We start from the raw sequence: 14,612 nt of genomic DNA on the forward strand, positions 1-14,612 counted from the left end.
CATCACACTCCTTGTCTTGTGAATGACACTCCTTGTCGTATAACACCCTATCCCATCACACTCCTTGTCGTATGAACACTCTTTCAAATCACACTCCTTGTCGTATGAACACCCTATCCCATCACACTCCTTGTCGTATGAACACTCTATCCCATCACACTCCTTGTCGTATGAACACTCTATCCCATCACACTTCCGTGTCGTATGGTTCTCCCAACTCACCCTACTCTCTGATTGTACGCCATCGCTAGGCCCAAAAGCAAAGACAACAAGCGCAAAAGGACCAGCAGGCCAAGGCTAACAAGCAGAAGGAACAGAACCAATGGGCCAAGCAAAGGGTGTGTGCGTGTGCGTGTGCGTGTGCGTGTGGGTAGATGATTCATTCTGTGGCGTATAACGTTATGAAGCAAAGGGTGTGTGCGTGTGAATATGCGTGTGCGTGTGCGTGTGCGTGGGTGATTTATGTCTGTGCCGTATTGTATGCTCATGTCATATGCTTCGGTGCCTTGTCAGTGTCAGTGCAACCTGTTGTAGTCACAAAATGTCACTTGGTAGTCTGTGTAATAGTGGCGTGTGGTGTTTAAAGGTGTAGCATGTACTGCATCTACTCTCAGACACACAACGGGCCTGTACGTTGCGAACAGGCTAGTTGGTGTGTGCAGTTGTACGTTGGTCTTAGTACGATTACCGTCCTGTATAGATATACTCAGGTGTATGTCTACAGATGTGTGTGTGTTAGATATACTCAGGTGTATGTCTACAGGCGTGCGTGTGTGTGTGTGGACTAAAATCTTCTCACGCTTCTATTACTCAAGTCTTTTACAGTTCTTATCCGAATTATTCTGTACACATATAGCGTAGTCGTCTCATATATCTATATTTAGATCTCTATACACACACTCGCCCTACCTGAACAGGTGCAGTAGTGAAGTTCTGTGCCCGTTATATATATATACTTTGCCAACTTGCCCACCTCTGCAGGCGAGTGCACCTTCGGCCGGCCCCTCAACCGGAGCTCCTGCGGTGGAATTCGGAGGGTTTGGTGATCTGTTGGGTATGCACAACTTCACACCCACCGAAAAGGACAAGCCACTGCAGTCCATGAATGACCTGCGAGAAGTGGTATGCGATGGGGTTGTGGTGTTTTAGGGTTTTAGTGTTGGGTTGGGTGGGTTGGAAGACAGAAAGACTGGTAATATATGCGAGGAGTGGTATGGGATGGGGTTGTGGTGTGGTGTTGGGTTGGGTTGGGTTGTGTGGGTTAGAAGTTAGAAGTTAGAAAGACTGGTACTTTTAAATTAGGTGAGATCTGCTCGATTCTATCCCGCTGGGCTTAAAGAGGGACCCGTGCTGCTGTCGCACTGGTTGCGCCATCGTTGTTGGTAGTCAAAAAAACTACAGTTTTTATTGTGTGTGAACAGAGTATACGAAGTCTCATTCTCCTCTGTATATTCTGCCGAGGGCCTCTCCCCCACAACTACCACTTACAGCTGTAGATGGGGGAGCACAGTATGCATATCTGTGTCTGTGTCTCTGATGTATATGTATATATATATATATATATAACGACGCTTACTTGTAGTCAATCACAGCGCGATATTCAGGGTCTACTATTGTCCTCGTAGTTTCTGCTCTCGCATTTTCCATTAGACTTGATTCCCCGTGTCAGTAGCTGCCCAATTTGACGCACTTTTGTACCCGATTATCTAATCGCATTTCGCTGTTCAATCTTTTTTAACATCGGCAGGAAATCATGAAAAACGACGAGGACGGGACTTCGACAACTAGACTCCAGGTGTGTTTTGTGTTCTGTGTTTTATGTTTTGTGTTTGTGTTTGTGTTTTGTGTTGTGTTTGGTGTTTTGTGTTTGTGTTTTGGGGATTTTAGGGGCAAGAGTATTCTCCCACTATGAGGTAGATTGTATTATTGGATCGTGTGTCTACCGTCTTACAACACTGTGGGGTAGATTGTATTATTGGATCGTGTGTCTACCGTCTTACAACACTGAGGTAGATTGTATTATTTGATCGTGTGTCTACCGTCTTACAACACTGTGAGGTAGATTATATTATTGGATCGTGTGTCTACCGTCAAACAACACTGTGAGGTAGATTCTATTCGTGTCTACCGTCTCACAACACTGTGAGGTAGATTATATTATTTGATAGTGTGTCTACCGTCTCACAACACTGTGAGGAAGATTGTATTATTTGATCGCGTGTCTACCGTCTTACAATAGCTGCGCCGCTGATTCCGTGCGCCACAAATGCCGCTGTGAGGTAGATTCTATTATTTGATCGCGTGTCTACCGTCTCACAACACTGTGAGGTAGATTATATTATTTGATAGTGTGTCTACCGTCTCACAACACTGTAAGGTAGATTGTATTATTTGATCGCGTGTCTACCGTCTTACAATAGCTGCGCCGCTGATTCCGTGCGCCACAAATGCCGCTGCTCAAAGGCTACACACCGGACATGGGCGTGTGTAAAATGGAAGCGATACTTAATTTGTGTCTGTGTGTGCGTGTGTGTGCGTGTGTCTGTGTGTCTGCGTGTGTATGTATACATGTATATATGTATATATGTATATATATATATATATGGTGTGTGTATGTTTGTATATATATATATATATATATGCCGTCTCAATGCTTCGTACGATTTCACCAGGTGGGTAAGTGGACCAATGGAAAGACCGGAAACATCCGAGCTCTGATCTCCACTCTTCCGGAGATTCTGTGGGAGGGAGTGGAGTGGGAGCCGATTGGCATTGACAAGATGCTGAAACCCGTAGGCGTTAAACGCTCGTTCATGAAGGCCTGCTTAGTGGTACACCCAGACAAGGTATGTTCTTGTGTGCATGTGTCTCAGTAGTGCACCCAGACATTGTATGTTCTTGTATGCATGTGTCTTAGTAGTACACCCAGACAAGGTATGTTCTGTATGCGTGTGTCCTTATCGTCGTATCCCGTTGTCGTTCATTTTCTTTTCAATCTATCTTCTCAGTCTTGCACCCCAAGATAGTACGAATCCCATACCATGCATTGCTTTGTGGTCGCTCCGATAAAGGGTTTCTAGTGTGTAGGGTTTAGCCCTGAACTGCTGCTCCTGTCCTGTCGTTTTGGTTATGTTGTACGTATGTTTTTCATGTGTGCCTGTCTGCAGGCTTGCACTGTTGGTGTCCAATAGCTTGCACTACATTCGATTGTACGGTTTGAAATACTTAAGTGATTGTCACCAATCAACTCCCATCTCCCTCACATAGGGGGAGGTCTCGTGGGTGAGCAATTAATATCAGACCGTTGTGTGAGGACTATCACCACAGCTGAGCTATTTAAATGTGTTGTGGGACTTTATATATATATGTATGTGTTCTGTCATGTGTTCGCTATGCAATATCCAAATGTGTTGAATATCTATATTCATTCGCTATCATGTGTATCTACCTACCAGAATACTACGGATTGTAGTATTGTTAAAACGGATTGCGGTATCGTACATTGTGTCTTCGCTGTTGCATGATGGGGTGCGGTGTTGAGAAGTGTATTTGGTACACGCCGAACAAGAGTACCAATTTCGCAGATGATTGGTAAACAAAAGTACCAATCTCGCAGATGATTGGTAAACAAGAGTACCAATCTCGCAGATGATTGTTAAACAAGAGTACCAACCCCGCAGATGATTGGTAAACAAGAGTACCAATCTCGCATATGATTAGCTACACCTCTATGACTGATCGAAAGGCCTCATGCATTGTGTGTGTATCGTGCTACCAAAACGTTGAGCAACACATCGTGTGTATCATTCTATAACCGATAGATAGGGCACATCTATATCACTCACAAAGCATATAGTAGTCTTAGTTAGAGTGTCTATAAAACGCACAAAGCATGTAGTAGTCTTAGTTGAGTGTCTATAAAACACACAAAGCATATAGTAATCTTAGTTAGAGTGCCTATAAAGTCCATGTTTGGTCGAGTACATATCGTACTCAAAAGTAAGTTGCGTTCGTGAAAATAGTCGTGATGTCTAAATTGAGATTTGTGTGCCCACGCGTTAACGACGCCATGTGCCTCTACGGCTGAGTCGCGCGTGTTGTTCTCTGTCTTTTACACATATATACGACCTTTTACATTTAGACGCATCTCATTGGTCAAGATGAACAATACAGTCCATGTTTAGACGTTTTTATTGGTTGAACTGAACTGAACTGGAATGAATGAAATGAAACAAAGGTATACATGCGGATGACGATATATATAGGCCACCAATCCGCGCGTAGTATTGATTGATTTTTCTTCTCTTTTTGCGTGTATTTAGGTACAAGATGGAGAGAATGAGTATTTAGCAAGTTTGATCTTCGACGAATTGAACAAAGCTTGGACAGGTACTATCCCAATGAAGATACGCTCAGACTCCATAAATGTATTTCTATTGGTCCTTGTTGGTGTCTGTGTGTGTATGTTTACTGTTCTTATGTTTGCATATTTGTGTACGTGTATTTGTACTGCTGTTGTGTGTGCATATTTGTGTGCGTGTGTTTTTTACTACTGTTGTGTGTGCATATTTGTGTGCGTGTATTTGTACTGCTGTTGTGTGTGCATATTTGTGTGCGTATATTTGTACTGCTTTTGTGTGTGCATATTTGTGTGCGTGTATTTTTTACTGCTGTTGTGTGTGCGTGTTTGTGTGCGTGTATTTTTTACTGCTGTTGTGTATGCGTGTTTGTGTGCGTGTATTTGTACTGCTGTTGTGTGTGTATATTTGTGTGCGTGTATTTGTACTGCTGTTGTGTGTGCGTGTATTTTTCACTGCTGTTGTGTGTGCGTGTTTGTGTGCGTGTACAACTACGGTACACAGTTCAGCAGCGATCACTTCTTCCGGTCCAGGCGGCGTTGGTTTCCTTCGTGTATCTATGAGCAATATTGGTTTAGTACAGTAGCCGTTTATCCCTCGCTGCTTAAAGCATACCATCTCTGCATGTTCGATATGTTCCAGGCGGAGTTAGGATATTCACATCCCGATGTTCGTATTGATTTTCTTATTATTATTATTATAATTATAGTCTCACTGAGTGGGTAACGTAAATGAGTCTCCACTCACATTCTGTTTTTATCTCCTATGCGCAGCGTTCAAGGAGGCGGGTTCTCCCGGGTTGATCTGATTCGTTCGAAAGGAGTCACCCCTCGGCATAATTTTAGTGAAACAGACGCCCGATTGAAATTATCGGCTTTTTTTGTGCATGGCGTGGGCTTCGAATAAATAGAGAACTTATAGTGAGGAATGATTATATCTTCATATTATGACCATTTGAATTGGGCTACGAATAAATTAAAGAACTGATAGTGAGAAATGATTATCCCTTCGGATTTCAACCACTTCGGTGACCTCTGATCACCGTTGGTTGAACTACTTGTGGCCTACATAGCTTATTGAGTGTTGACATAGTACTCTTTCACTTTATCAATATTAATATTAATAAATGTGTAGAACGATACACGAACCGTTTAAACCGCAACTGGACGGTAATCGGTATCATTCATATTGTGCCAAACCACTTTCATTAGCAAGGATCCGATCTCAACTAGTTGTATTTGCGGCTAACACCGTACTGGATATTGGATGAGTCTAATATATATGGCTACTGAAGCAGGCGTATATAGCTGAATGTGCAGCACTTCAAAAGTATGATCACCCCATCACTGTCTAGTTCGTCTTAGGTTAATAATATTAATTAGTACCATTTAGTTCAGTTGCCTACTCGTGTGGTCGTGTTCTCATTGCGGATAGCGATGCCAATTTGTGCCAAAGTCAAATGAATTAAATAATTAATAGATATTAAACTGTTTATTTCAAATCTAAACATAATCCGCTTGGCCCAGTGGTAAGGCGTTCGCCTTCGAAGATTTAGTTCAGTTGCCTACTCGTGTGGTCGTGTTCTCATTGCGGATAGCGATGCCAATTTGTGCCAAAGTCAAATGAATTAAATAATTAATAGATATTAAACTGTTTATTTCAAATCTAAACATAATCCGCTTGGCCCAGTGGTAAGGCGTTCGCCTTCGAAGCGAAAGACCGCGAGTTCGATCCTCGCAGTGGAAAATTTATTTTCCTTTTTTTTAGATTAGCTGTTTTTCAAATTTTCTTCTTCAAGTCCCTAACGGTGTGGAAGATGATAAGTTCAGTCTGCTCAAATCCCGGTGATATTGTGGACCTGTATAATCCTGCAGTATAGCTTGGTCCCCACAACAGTCACCTTGTCATGTGTGTGTCTAGATCGTACATAGTGCAGGTATACGCGAGTTGTGCTTGTGATTTTACAGTATATCTAGGTCGGAGTACTAGGCTCTGAAGAATTTTTACGACAATTGGAACATATAAACAGACCTGTGTAAAAAAGTTGTATTATTGGTCGTTTTCATATCAAACCGGGAGACGCACGGCTTATGCCTGGCCATTCAATAGGTATTCATATACATATGTCGTTACAATGTATTTATGGTATTTCTTATGCCATTACAAGTTAAGTTCATGAAGGATGACAACTACAATAATCACGCCAATGATGACAAGACCGTGAGTTTTAGTGAGGTGACAAAGCGCGCAGCATCGTATCACATGGATGTCGGAACGCGAAATATTCTAATTCACATGGAGATCGAATCTTGTATAATGGCTGGTAGATCGAGTTGGATGAAGGCGATAGAAAACACAAACTAGTCTAATGGAAAAGACCATAGAGTCTGCCAAAAACACATGATGGTGAAGTATATACGGTGAGGAACAAGATTAGTTTCATGACTAATTATGCGATTACAATGATCTGGGATCAATACATTATCGTACAGGTAAATGAGAGACAAAAACGAGAAACACAAATAAAACAGGAAATTCAGAACTACTAGTTAACTCTTGTGAGACGTACTAGCGAACGGATAACGGGTATCCCAGCGAAGATGTCACGACGATAGGGTAACAATGCACGATCTTGAAACTATAATTTAAAATGGTGAAACGAGCTTTGGAGGATTGTTTGAAAGACATTTTGACATACAAATTGTGAAATCGAACAATCATATCATTGAAACAATCGTTGGAAGCAGAAAATCACGACTGAAAGTTAAAACTGCTAGCCTCGACCGTGAAACAGTAATAGTAATAAACCAGTTGAATATGAGCGGTGCATCACGAGTTCTTCGATATGACTATCAATAAACACCATAATAAGGTGTTAAACCTCAGATATGATTAAATTGCGAACAAAGACATTCGAAGCAGCCATATATCGATTAGAACAACTTGGCGAACATTATAACAGGCAAGACGCTGTCATTCCGGGATTCAATCATGCTGTTGTCTGCGTACATCCGCCATATTCTAAAGAAAGGTATATGTTATTTCATGAACTCAATAAATCTCATTTTGTCTATGCTCCTGTAATCCGAACTCATTCTATATAGCTTTATATAAATTCTTCATAACTTGTCCGGGCTTGGGTGTACACAACAGTATCAAATATACTTAAAGGTGCAGTACGGTACTAATCAGTTACTTTCGCCATCCAATAAATGATCTCATGAATTATTTATGTATATATTGAAAAAATAAACCCCGATAGTGAACAAGCTACGTTTGTTCTTTGTACACAGATGCCTTCAATCTTGATCTGCAGCGCTTTTCTTGAGTCAGTACGTATGAACATGCTTTTGGGATGTCCGGTGCGGCTCTGTGTATTTTAAATCGAGGTCTCTAAATGCACGTTGGATGTGTGTCAAATTATTTGATGTACATTCACCGCATTCAAATTTGTAAACGTACTGAAATATGAATCAAAAATGTTCTAATGTACATTTGGAGACAAATCCACTGCATTAATATACATTCACTGACCTTTTTTTGTACAAATTCGCTTTAAATTTGAACTAAAGTCTTCGGCTATATGTATTCTTTTAAACAGATAAATATGTGCGGGATGGTTTTGCTTTTTTATTAGTTGGCATTGGTATATGCCACTTCATTCGAACTTACCTCAATGTCTGGTGCGCAACTTGCGTGGTCTGTGATGTTCTTATGCGGGAACGTGCGATGATAAAGTTTCATATATATTTTTTGATTATGTGATGTCGGACACTTGTGTCGTGGTCGTGTAAACACGATGCCTGATAACATGTCATCCATCGTACTATATCCAAACTGTTCATCAGCTCTAGCAAAATTTAGTATACCAATTAAAATAGTAGCTGTAGCATTTGATTTGTCCAGTGTAGCAGTCGCTAAATTCCCTTGTGCTTTCATATACTTCCACGGGGAAAGGATCATCCGGATTTCCTACCATTTGTCGCAATATCCTCTCAATCTGTTCACTTCAGTGATACTGATGTACATGGACTTATAGAAGTATCGTAGAAGCTTATTGATTACTGGTTCACAGCATTCTAATATGATACTTTCCTGCAAAATCTAGTCGCCGATAGGAACCGACTGCGAATCTGCCGTGCGCTTATCGCTACACTGGTATCTCTTTTCGCGGGAAGGCTGTTCCTACTGTTTATAGTAGAAGGCGATGCTCACTTTCTCGACAGTTTTCGATAAATATTTTTCCTAGCCAACAACACTTTCGACTTACCAAGTGTCTTATTTTCGTGTTTTAGTCTTGCGTTGCGGGTTGCGGTCAATCTCCTCTCATTGTACCCGATGCATGTTTTGTTTCATGTTCTGATTCCCCTGGCAGTCTGATTCCCCTGGCAGTTAACTGTTATTTTTTGGGTTGGAAATTGGGGATTAATCAATACTTTAGTCTAATACAGCACTGACCTTCTTCGTATAAAGAAATATCAATGATGCCTAGTGATATCGTATTTTCTTCAAAATTTGTAAAACACACCTCGTCGTGTAGTTATTGTCGTTGTCGTTACAAGCGGTCGTTTTCATTTGACTTGCTGTGGATTTCTTATCTGCACTGGTGGAAAAAGAGCCGGTCAACAAGTAGTGTATAAACTTTTGTCAGTGATCGTACCACAAGATTCATAAATATAATTATAGTCTTTGAAATAACTTCACTATCAGAGAAAGCAGTATGAAGAACATACTTGCACTGGTTTTCGTGTCATTACGAATTGTCCGTCTGTTTAAGTGTAGACTGGCACAGACGTATTGATATCTGTGACAGGGCAAATTAAACTACATATGGAAGTCAGACTTTGCAGAGAATCGTTCAAACAAACTCGATACGGCACACTGATTGTTTTACTATAGAAAAGCCTGCTTATACACAAACACCATTGAAATGGTCGAGTGAGTAGATATTAAAACAACCTTCTATTTATCATATGCATCAATATATTTAGTGAGAGATACAAGCTGAGAATCTTTCAAATAAACTCGATACGGCACACTGAATGTTTTACTATAGAAAAGTTAGCTTATACACAAACACCATTGAAATGGTCGAGTGAGTCGATTTTAAAACAACCTTCTATTTTTCAAATTGCTTGATAATTGACGTATAGCATCTTCCTTGTTGTGTTCTCCATCAATCGCCTTTTCCCATTGCGGTAGCAGGTTTCCAGTAAACATGGAAGCGTCTTGCTATTTCCCTGCGCATTTATTTTCGTTTTAAAACACGATCTTACAAAAAGAATCCTAATATTTTCATCAGTATCAAACCAAAATTTATTGGAACCGAGTAGACACACATGACCGATGACGTTAATAGTCGTGGCACTTCAGTCGTTGACATCTATCGCTAGGATAAATCCTTAACGGTGACGCTGCTTTTATCCACTGAGCACATATTCGTTGGGCTTTTTTTAGGGTCTGAGCGTTTGAGCGTTTGGTATATTGATTATTTGCGATTTCAACATCTAAACATTGATTACACATCATAATACAAGCAGCGATTTCTATATAACAATCACGAACGACAATAATCCTCATTTTGGATTCTCGTGATCTTCGATCAACTTTTGTATGATCCAGTTCTACAGTTAATACGAACTGTTTTAGGGTTTTTTGAGCGGGAACGCCACTCAGAATGCATACGGGTTGGTTTATATGCTGAAGAATACGCACAAAATCGAAAACAACTAAATCACATAATCGCCATCGCAGGTGTTGATGTTATAACCATTGTCATAACCAATTCCCCCACCCTTCGTTGTCATCCTCTTGAGTATAGGGTTCCCAGTACAGTGATGGGACAATATGCGATTTGAGAGTTTCTCCACATTAAAATAAATCAACACAATTATTTACATTTGAGATAATTTTTTGTATCGTTTCTTCGGGCGACACGCCAGTCTCGGGGTAGGACAGAAAAGCAAGTGCTGCTCAATATTTTCAAAGTGAAAGGATATCGCTTGTTCCATTGAGTATGTTTCCATCCAAAACAATTGTGAAACCAGCCTTTGTGGCATAGGTTATACTGGTCACAGATACTTTAGCAAAATCCGTAAAACTTTTGGCAGCATGACTGTGAGGGATACCTTCAACGTCTTAAGAGTGTACCAGTTTGACTGAGCGTGTCATGACTGTTGAACTGTGTCATTGTAAATGTACCTGACAATCGAACCAGTCTCCCCACTCCAATCTAGACTCTATACACACAATAGAGAAAATAGTGCTCGTACTATACCGTTAGTATCAAAATAATTGCCTTATACATCATTGCTAGCGATAGATATAGTGCATGGTTTCAAATCATAGAGTAAGGTACAGTTTTTCTTACCACCCAGGGCAATTAAACTTGGAGAAGTTGTATCCGAAAATGCATTTGTATACAAAATGTACAAGAATATCGCTATTATGTTGTGTTCGATGACAAGATACCAAGATACTTAATGGCAAAGTGACTGCTCACATCTTCACTCATCCTTGCTCACTAGGCAACACCAGATCCTTTTTCAAAAAGTAAATATAGTTCTCGTTGAATGTGCCCTTTAATACGCAGTGGTTCCAACTACCAACCTGAATTCAACCCCTAGACATTTTCGAAAGAATGGCGCCAGATTTACTTTAGATAGTGGCTAAATATACATCAGCAAGTCACTAACTGTGCTTACAAAGTCTGTTTGAAATAAATACGTGAAGGAAACGAAAATATGTACTGGAGTATCCCATTCGGTGAATGGAAAACGTACCTTAAATTTGTGTGTACATTTAGTGACTTTCCCATGTTGGTCATGTACATCTAGGATATTTCCTCTATATTTTACTTAACGCTCTACGGAGAGAGGACTAGTAGTCGGCAGATATATCAATTGTGCAAAACGTAGCGGGGATCGTCGCGTATCGATGATAGGATTATAGGTATAGAAGGTCTTAGATATAGCTGCAATATTATAATCATGCTACAAAGGATAAACAGTTTAACACTGAGCAGAATACAGGCACGAAAAGTATCGTATTATTGAGGACCCATATCGAGCTTACTAGTAGGGGCGCCAAAACATTCAAAATACTGGCACATGATGTGAGTATTGTGGATATATCGTCCTTCTACCAGGCTGCAAAGCTGCAAAAATTTGATTCCTACCGGATAAGATTGACAGTCATATATGACAATTACAAATGATGTTACATGAATCATGTATTTATTTGTCGACAAGCATACTGTTTGTACAAGTCACTATACATAACCGGCCAGTGGAGGAAGCTCCAACATAAAGTGCCATGTCGAGCCATTAAGGAGAGCCATATTGTGTCTGCGTTGTGCCCCAACCTTTTCAGTAGTTCCTGATATTGTCATGTTCTCAGTCAGTAAATTATCTATAGGCTGAATCACTTTAGGTTTGGAATTCACCATGCCTATAATACTTCTTGTATTTTTAACTTAATAGGTCGACCCAGCCGCTGTTTAAATATTGACAATGTTGCATAGTGTGTCCTGTTGATATATAGAAGTTGCCAATCGCTCAACGACTATCATATGCATCGGTAATGTTAAGTATACAATATGTCAACGATCGGTACTTAGTATTTACAGGGCCTACTCGTACAAACATCATCATTTTGATTACTGTCGTGACCCTAAATAATGATACCAAACCTGTATCGTTCCAAATACATTGTGCTGAGCCCATTCCGAGTGTTCCTCGGTTGTCCACACAAGACCAGCAACATGCTAGATATGTAGAATGCATCCAAAATATATTACAATGAATAGTTACGTCACCGATCGGTACATCCCATTTGCAGGGTTTGCTAATACAAAATCGGCCTACTGATAGCTCCCGTGACACTAAAAGGTGTTACCAACCACTGATCTGTGTTGAGCCCGTTCTGACTGTTTCTTGACTACAAAGCTGCAACATGTACCTTATTTTCGTCCACATACATGCTATATATGCATAAGGCATCTAGAATGTGACATAGTGACTAGGGAATATGCACTGATAATGTTTTGTATAAATACAAGTCGCCAATCGGTACACCCCATTTACAGGGCCTACTACTACAAAAATTGTTATCTTGGTAGTTTTCGTGACCCTGAAAAATGATATCAACTTATATCGTTACAATTTTATAATGTTGAGCCCATTCCGGTTGTTTCTCCGCTGATATCACAAAGCCAGCAATATGTGCGCATTACTATTTCTCATCCAGTCTAAATAAGCAGAATATAGCCGAAAAGTAACATGGTCCATCGTCTGTGACGTCCCTGACTTTGGCGTAGTCATCACAAATAGTGTGTGCTTTTAACCTATGATCTGTCCTTAGATGTAGCTTTTCCGATGGAAGTGCTACACATAGAGATGTCGATATTCATCCTTTTTACCTACATTATTCTTTTACAAACATATATCCTGAATTTGCATCAAAGTCCGACACAACTGGATTGGATCGGAATATGCACATGTACTGTCGTACGGATTTGGTCATTTCGCGACAATGCTGGTATAGTATGCCATTGACTATGTGATACGTATGTGTATGTACGAAAAATCGGTTAGAGTATGGTGTTCATTCCGAATGCTTCGATGGCCTGGTGCTTGTCGTTAAATGAACCAAATTTTTCTGTTGTATATCGTGATACCATGATACCGATTAGGCAAGCAAGGGCCGAGTCGTATTCTGACAAACCCTTGAATGTTACGCATGTCATATGTCTAATGTCGAAATTGTACTCACGCGATTGTAGATAAGTGAATTCCATATCAAAATGCATATTTGCAGCAAATAAATTATCATTACCCAATGTAGTGTGAAATGCATTCAAACCTACTTCAAACACCCATGTTAGCGAGTGTGGAGCTAAACACACACCTGAGGCATCAACCATTTTGCCTCCTTAGGTGCTTGGTGTAATCGCAATCATGTAGTAAACAACATGCCAGAGATCAAAGTTATTCATATCATACTTATATAACAGTGCTACTATATATTTAACTCTACGCAAGCGTACTCATTGGGCGTATCCTCCCTCATGCACTCCTTTGTATATCCAAAGCATATGCCCACTAGTGGGCTCATAAGTGCAATATTAGAATCGATGGTATCTATGAATGTTTGTACTTGTTGATAACTTTGATGACTTTCTTTCAATGAGTAAACTGAGAAAGGGTCATCTATTTATGAAGGCATACAACGTTCACACTGCATCATTTCACAATTTTCTAACTCAACACGTACTTGCTTTACTGTATATTTAACTCTACGCAAGCGAACTCATTGGGCGTATCCTCCCTCATGCACTCCTTTGTATATCCAAAGCATATGCCCACTAGTGGGCTCATAAATACAATATTAGAATCGATAGTATCTATGAATGTTTGTACTTGTTGATAACTTTGATGACTTTCTTTCAATGAGTAAACTGAGAAAGGGTCAGCTATTTATGAAGGCATACAACGTTCACACTGCATCATTTCACAATTTTCTAACTCAACACGTGCTTGCTTTAAGATTTTGGCCGTCCACTGATCATCCCTCATTTTTTCCATCTCGAATTTATATTTATATATATTATCAAGATGTTACGGCTATTCTTCACGTGTATTCGATCACTCTGGCTATATGTACGTTTCCCATGGAGACAGCAGTAGGTCTACGTACACGTATTCTCAAATGTCTATAAGACAAGTATGATATCTTTTTCAAACCACAACTTACGTTATACTCGTACATTCCCCTCGAAATATTGGCAGCTGCTGGTTAATCTTTAACACAGCACTATAACCATGTAAATGAGTATCGATACATCTATATAGCAGTGTTGATCATCAGTACGTGGTCTGAAGCTGGATACTTGAGTGCTAGCCTGTATGCGTTTATTAACTATTACGCCATCGACTTCCATACACTTGAGTAACCCAGTTGCCCTCACTATGATCTGAACGCAAATTTCGAAGCGTGTTTAACATAAAATAGACTGTCATTGTATGTAGTGCTTTATAGGTGAGATGAATAGAGACCAACGTGCCTGGTACGGATATATATATGTGCGTGTGTTTGTATATATATATATATATATATATATATATATATATATATATATATATATATATATATATATATATATATATATATATATATATATATATATATATATATATATATATATATATATATATATATATATATATATACTATAGATAGTAGTAGTAGTATATA

At 39.7% G+C, this 14,612-nt stretch overlaps 1 protein-coding gene and 1 non-coding gene across 2 annotated transcripts; both read left to right on the forward strand.

Annotated features, from left to right (window-relative positions):
- Positions 1–22: 22 nt before the first annotated feature.
- On the forward strand, positions 23–5,395 carry SARC_08716 (hypothetical protein; the record flags this gene model as incomplete). The annotated part of the gene is made up of 7 exons (XM_014297296.1): positions 23–37; positions 252–338; positions 982–1,122; positions 1,748–1,795; positions 2,673–2,846; positions 4,323–4,389; positions 5,132–5,395. The coding sequence occupies 7 exons, from the start codon at positions 23–25 to the stop codon at positions 5,164–5,166; spliced, it is 567 nt and encodes a 188-aa protein (XP_014152771.1). The 3' UTR covers positions 5,167–5,395.
- A 637-nt stretch (positions 5,396–6,032) lies between these two features.
- On the forward strand, positions 6,033–6,104 carry SARC_30196. The gene has a single exon. It is a non-coding gene; the product is annotated as a tRNA-Arg (tRNA).
- The last annotated feature ends 8,508 nt before the right edge of the window (positions 6,105–14,612 follow it).

This window comes from Sphaeroforma arctica (assembly GCF_001186125.1).
Source record: "Sphaeroforma arctica JP610 unplaced genomic scaffold supercont1.812, whole genome shotgun sequence".
Lineage (NCBI taxonomy): Eukaryota > Ichthyosporea > Ichthyophonida > Sphaeroforma > Sphaeroforma arctica.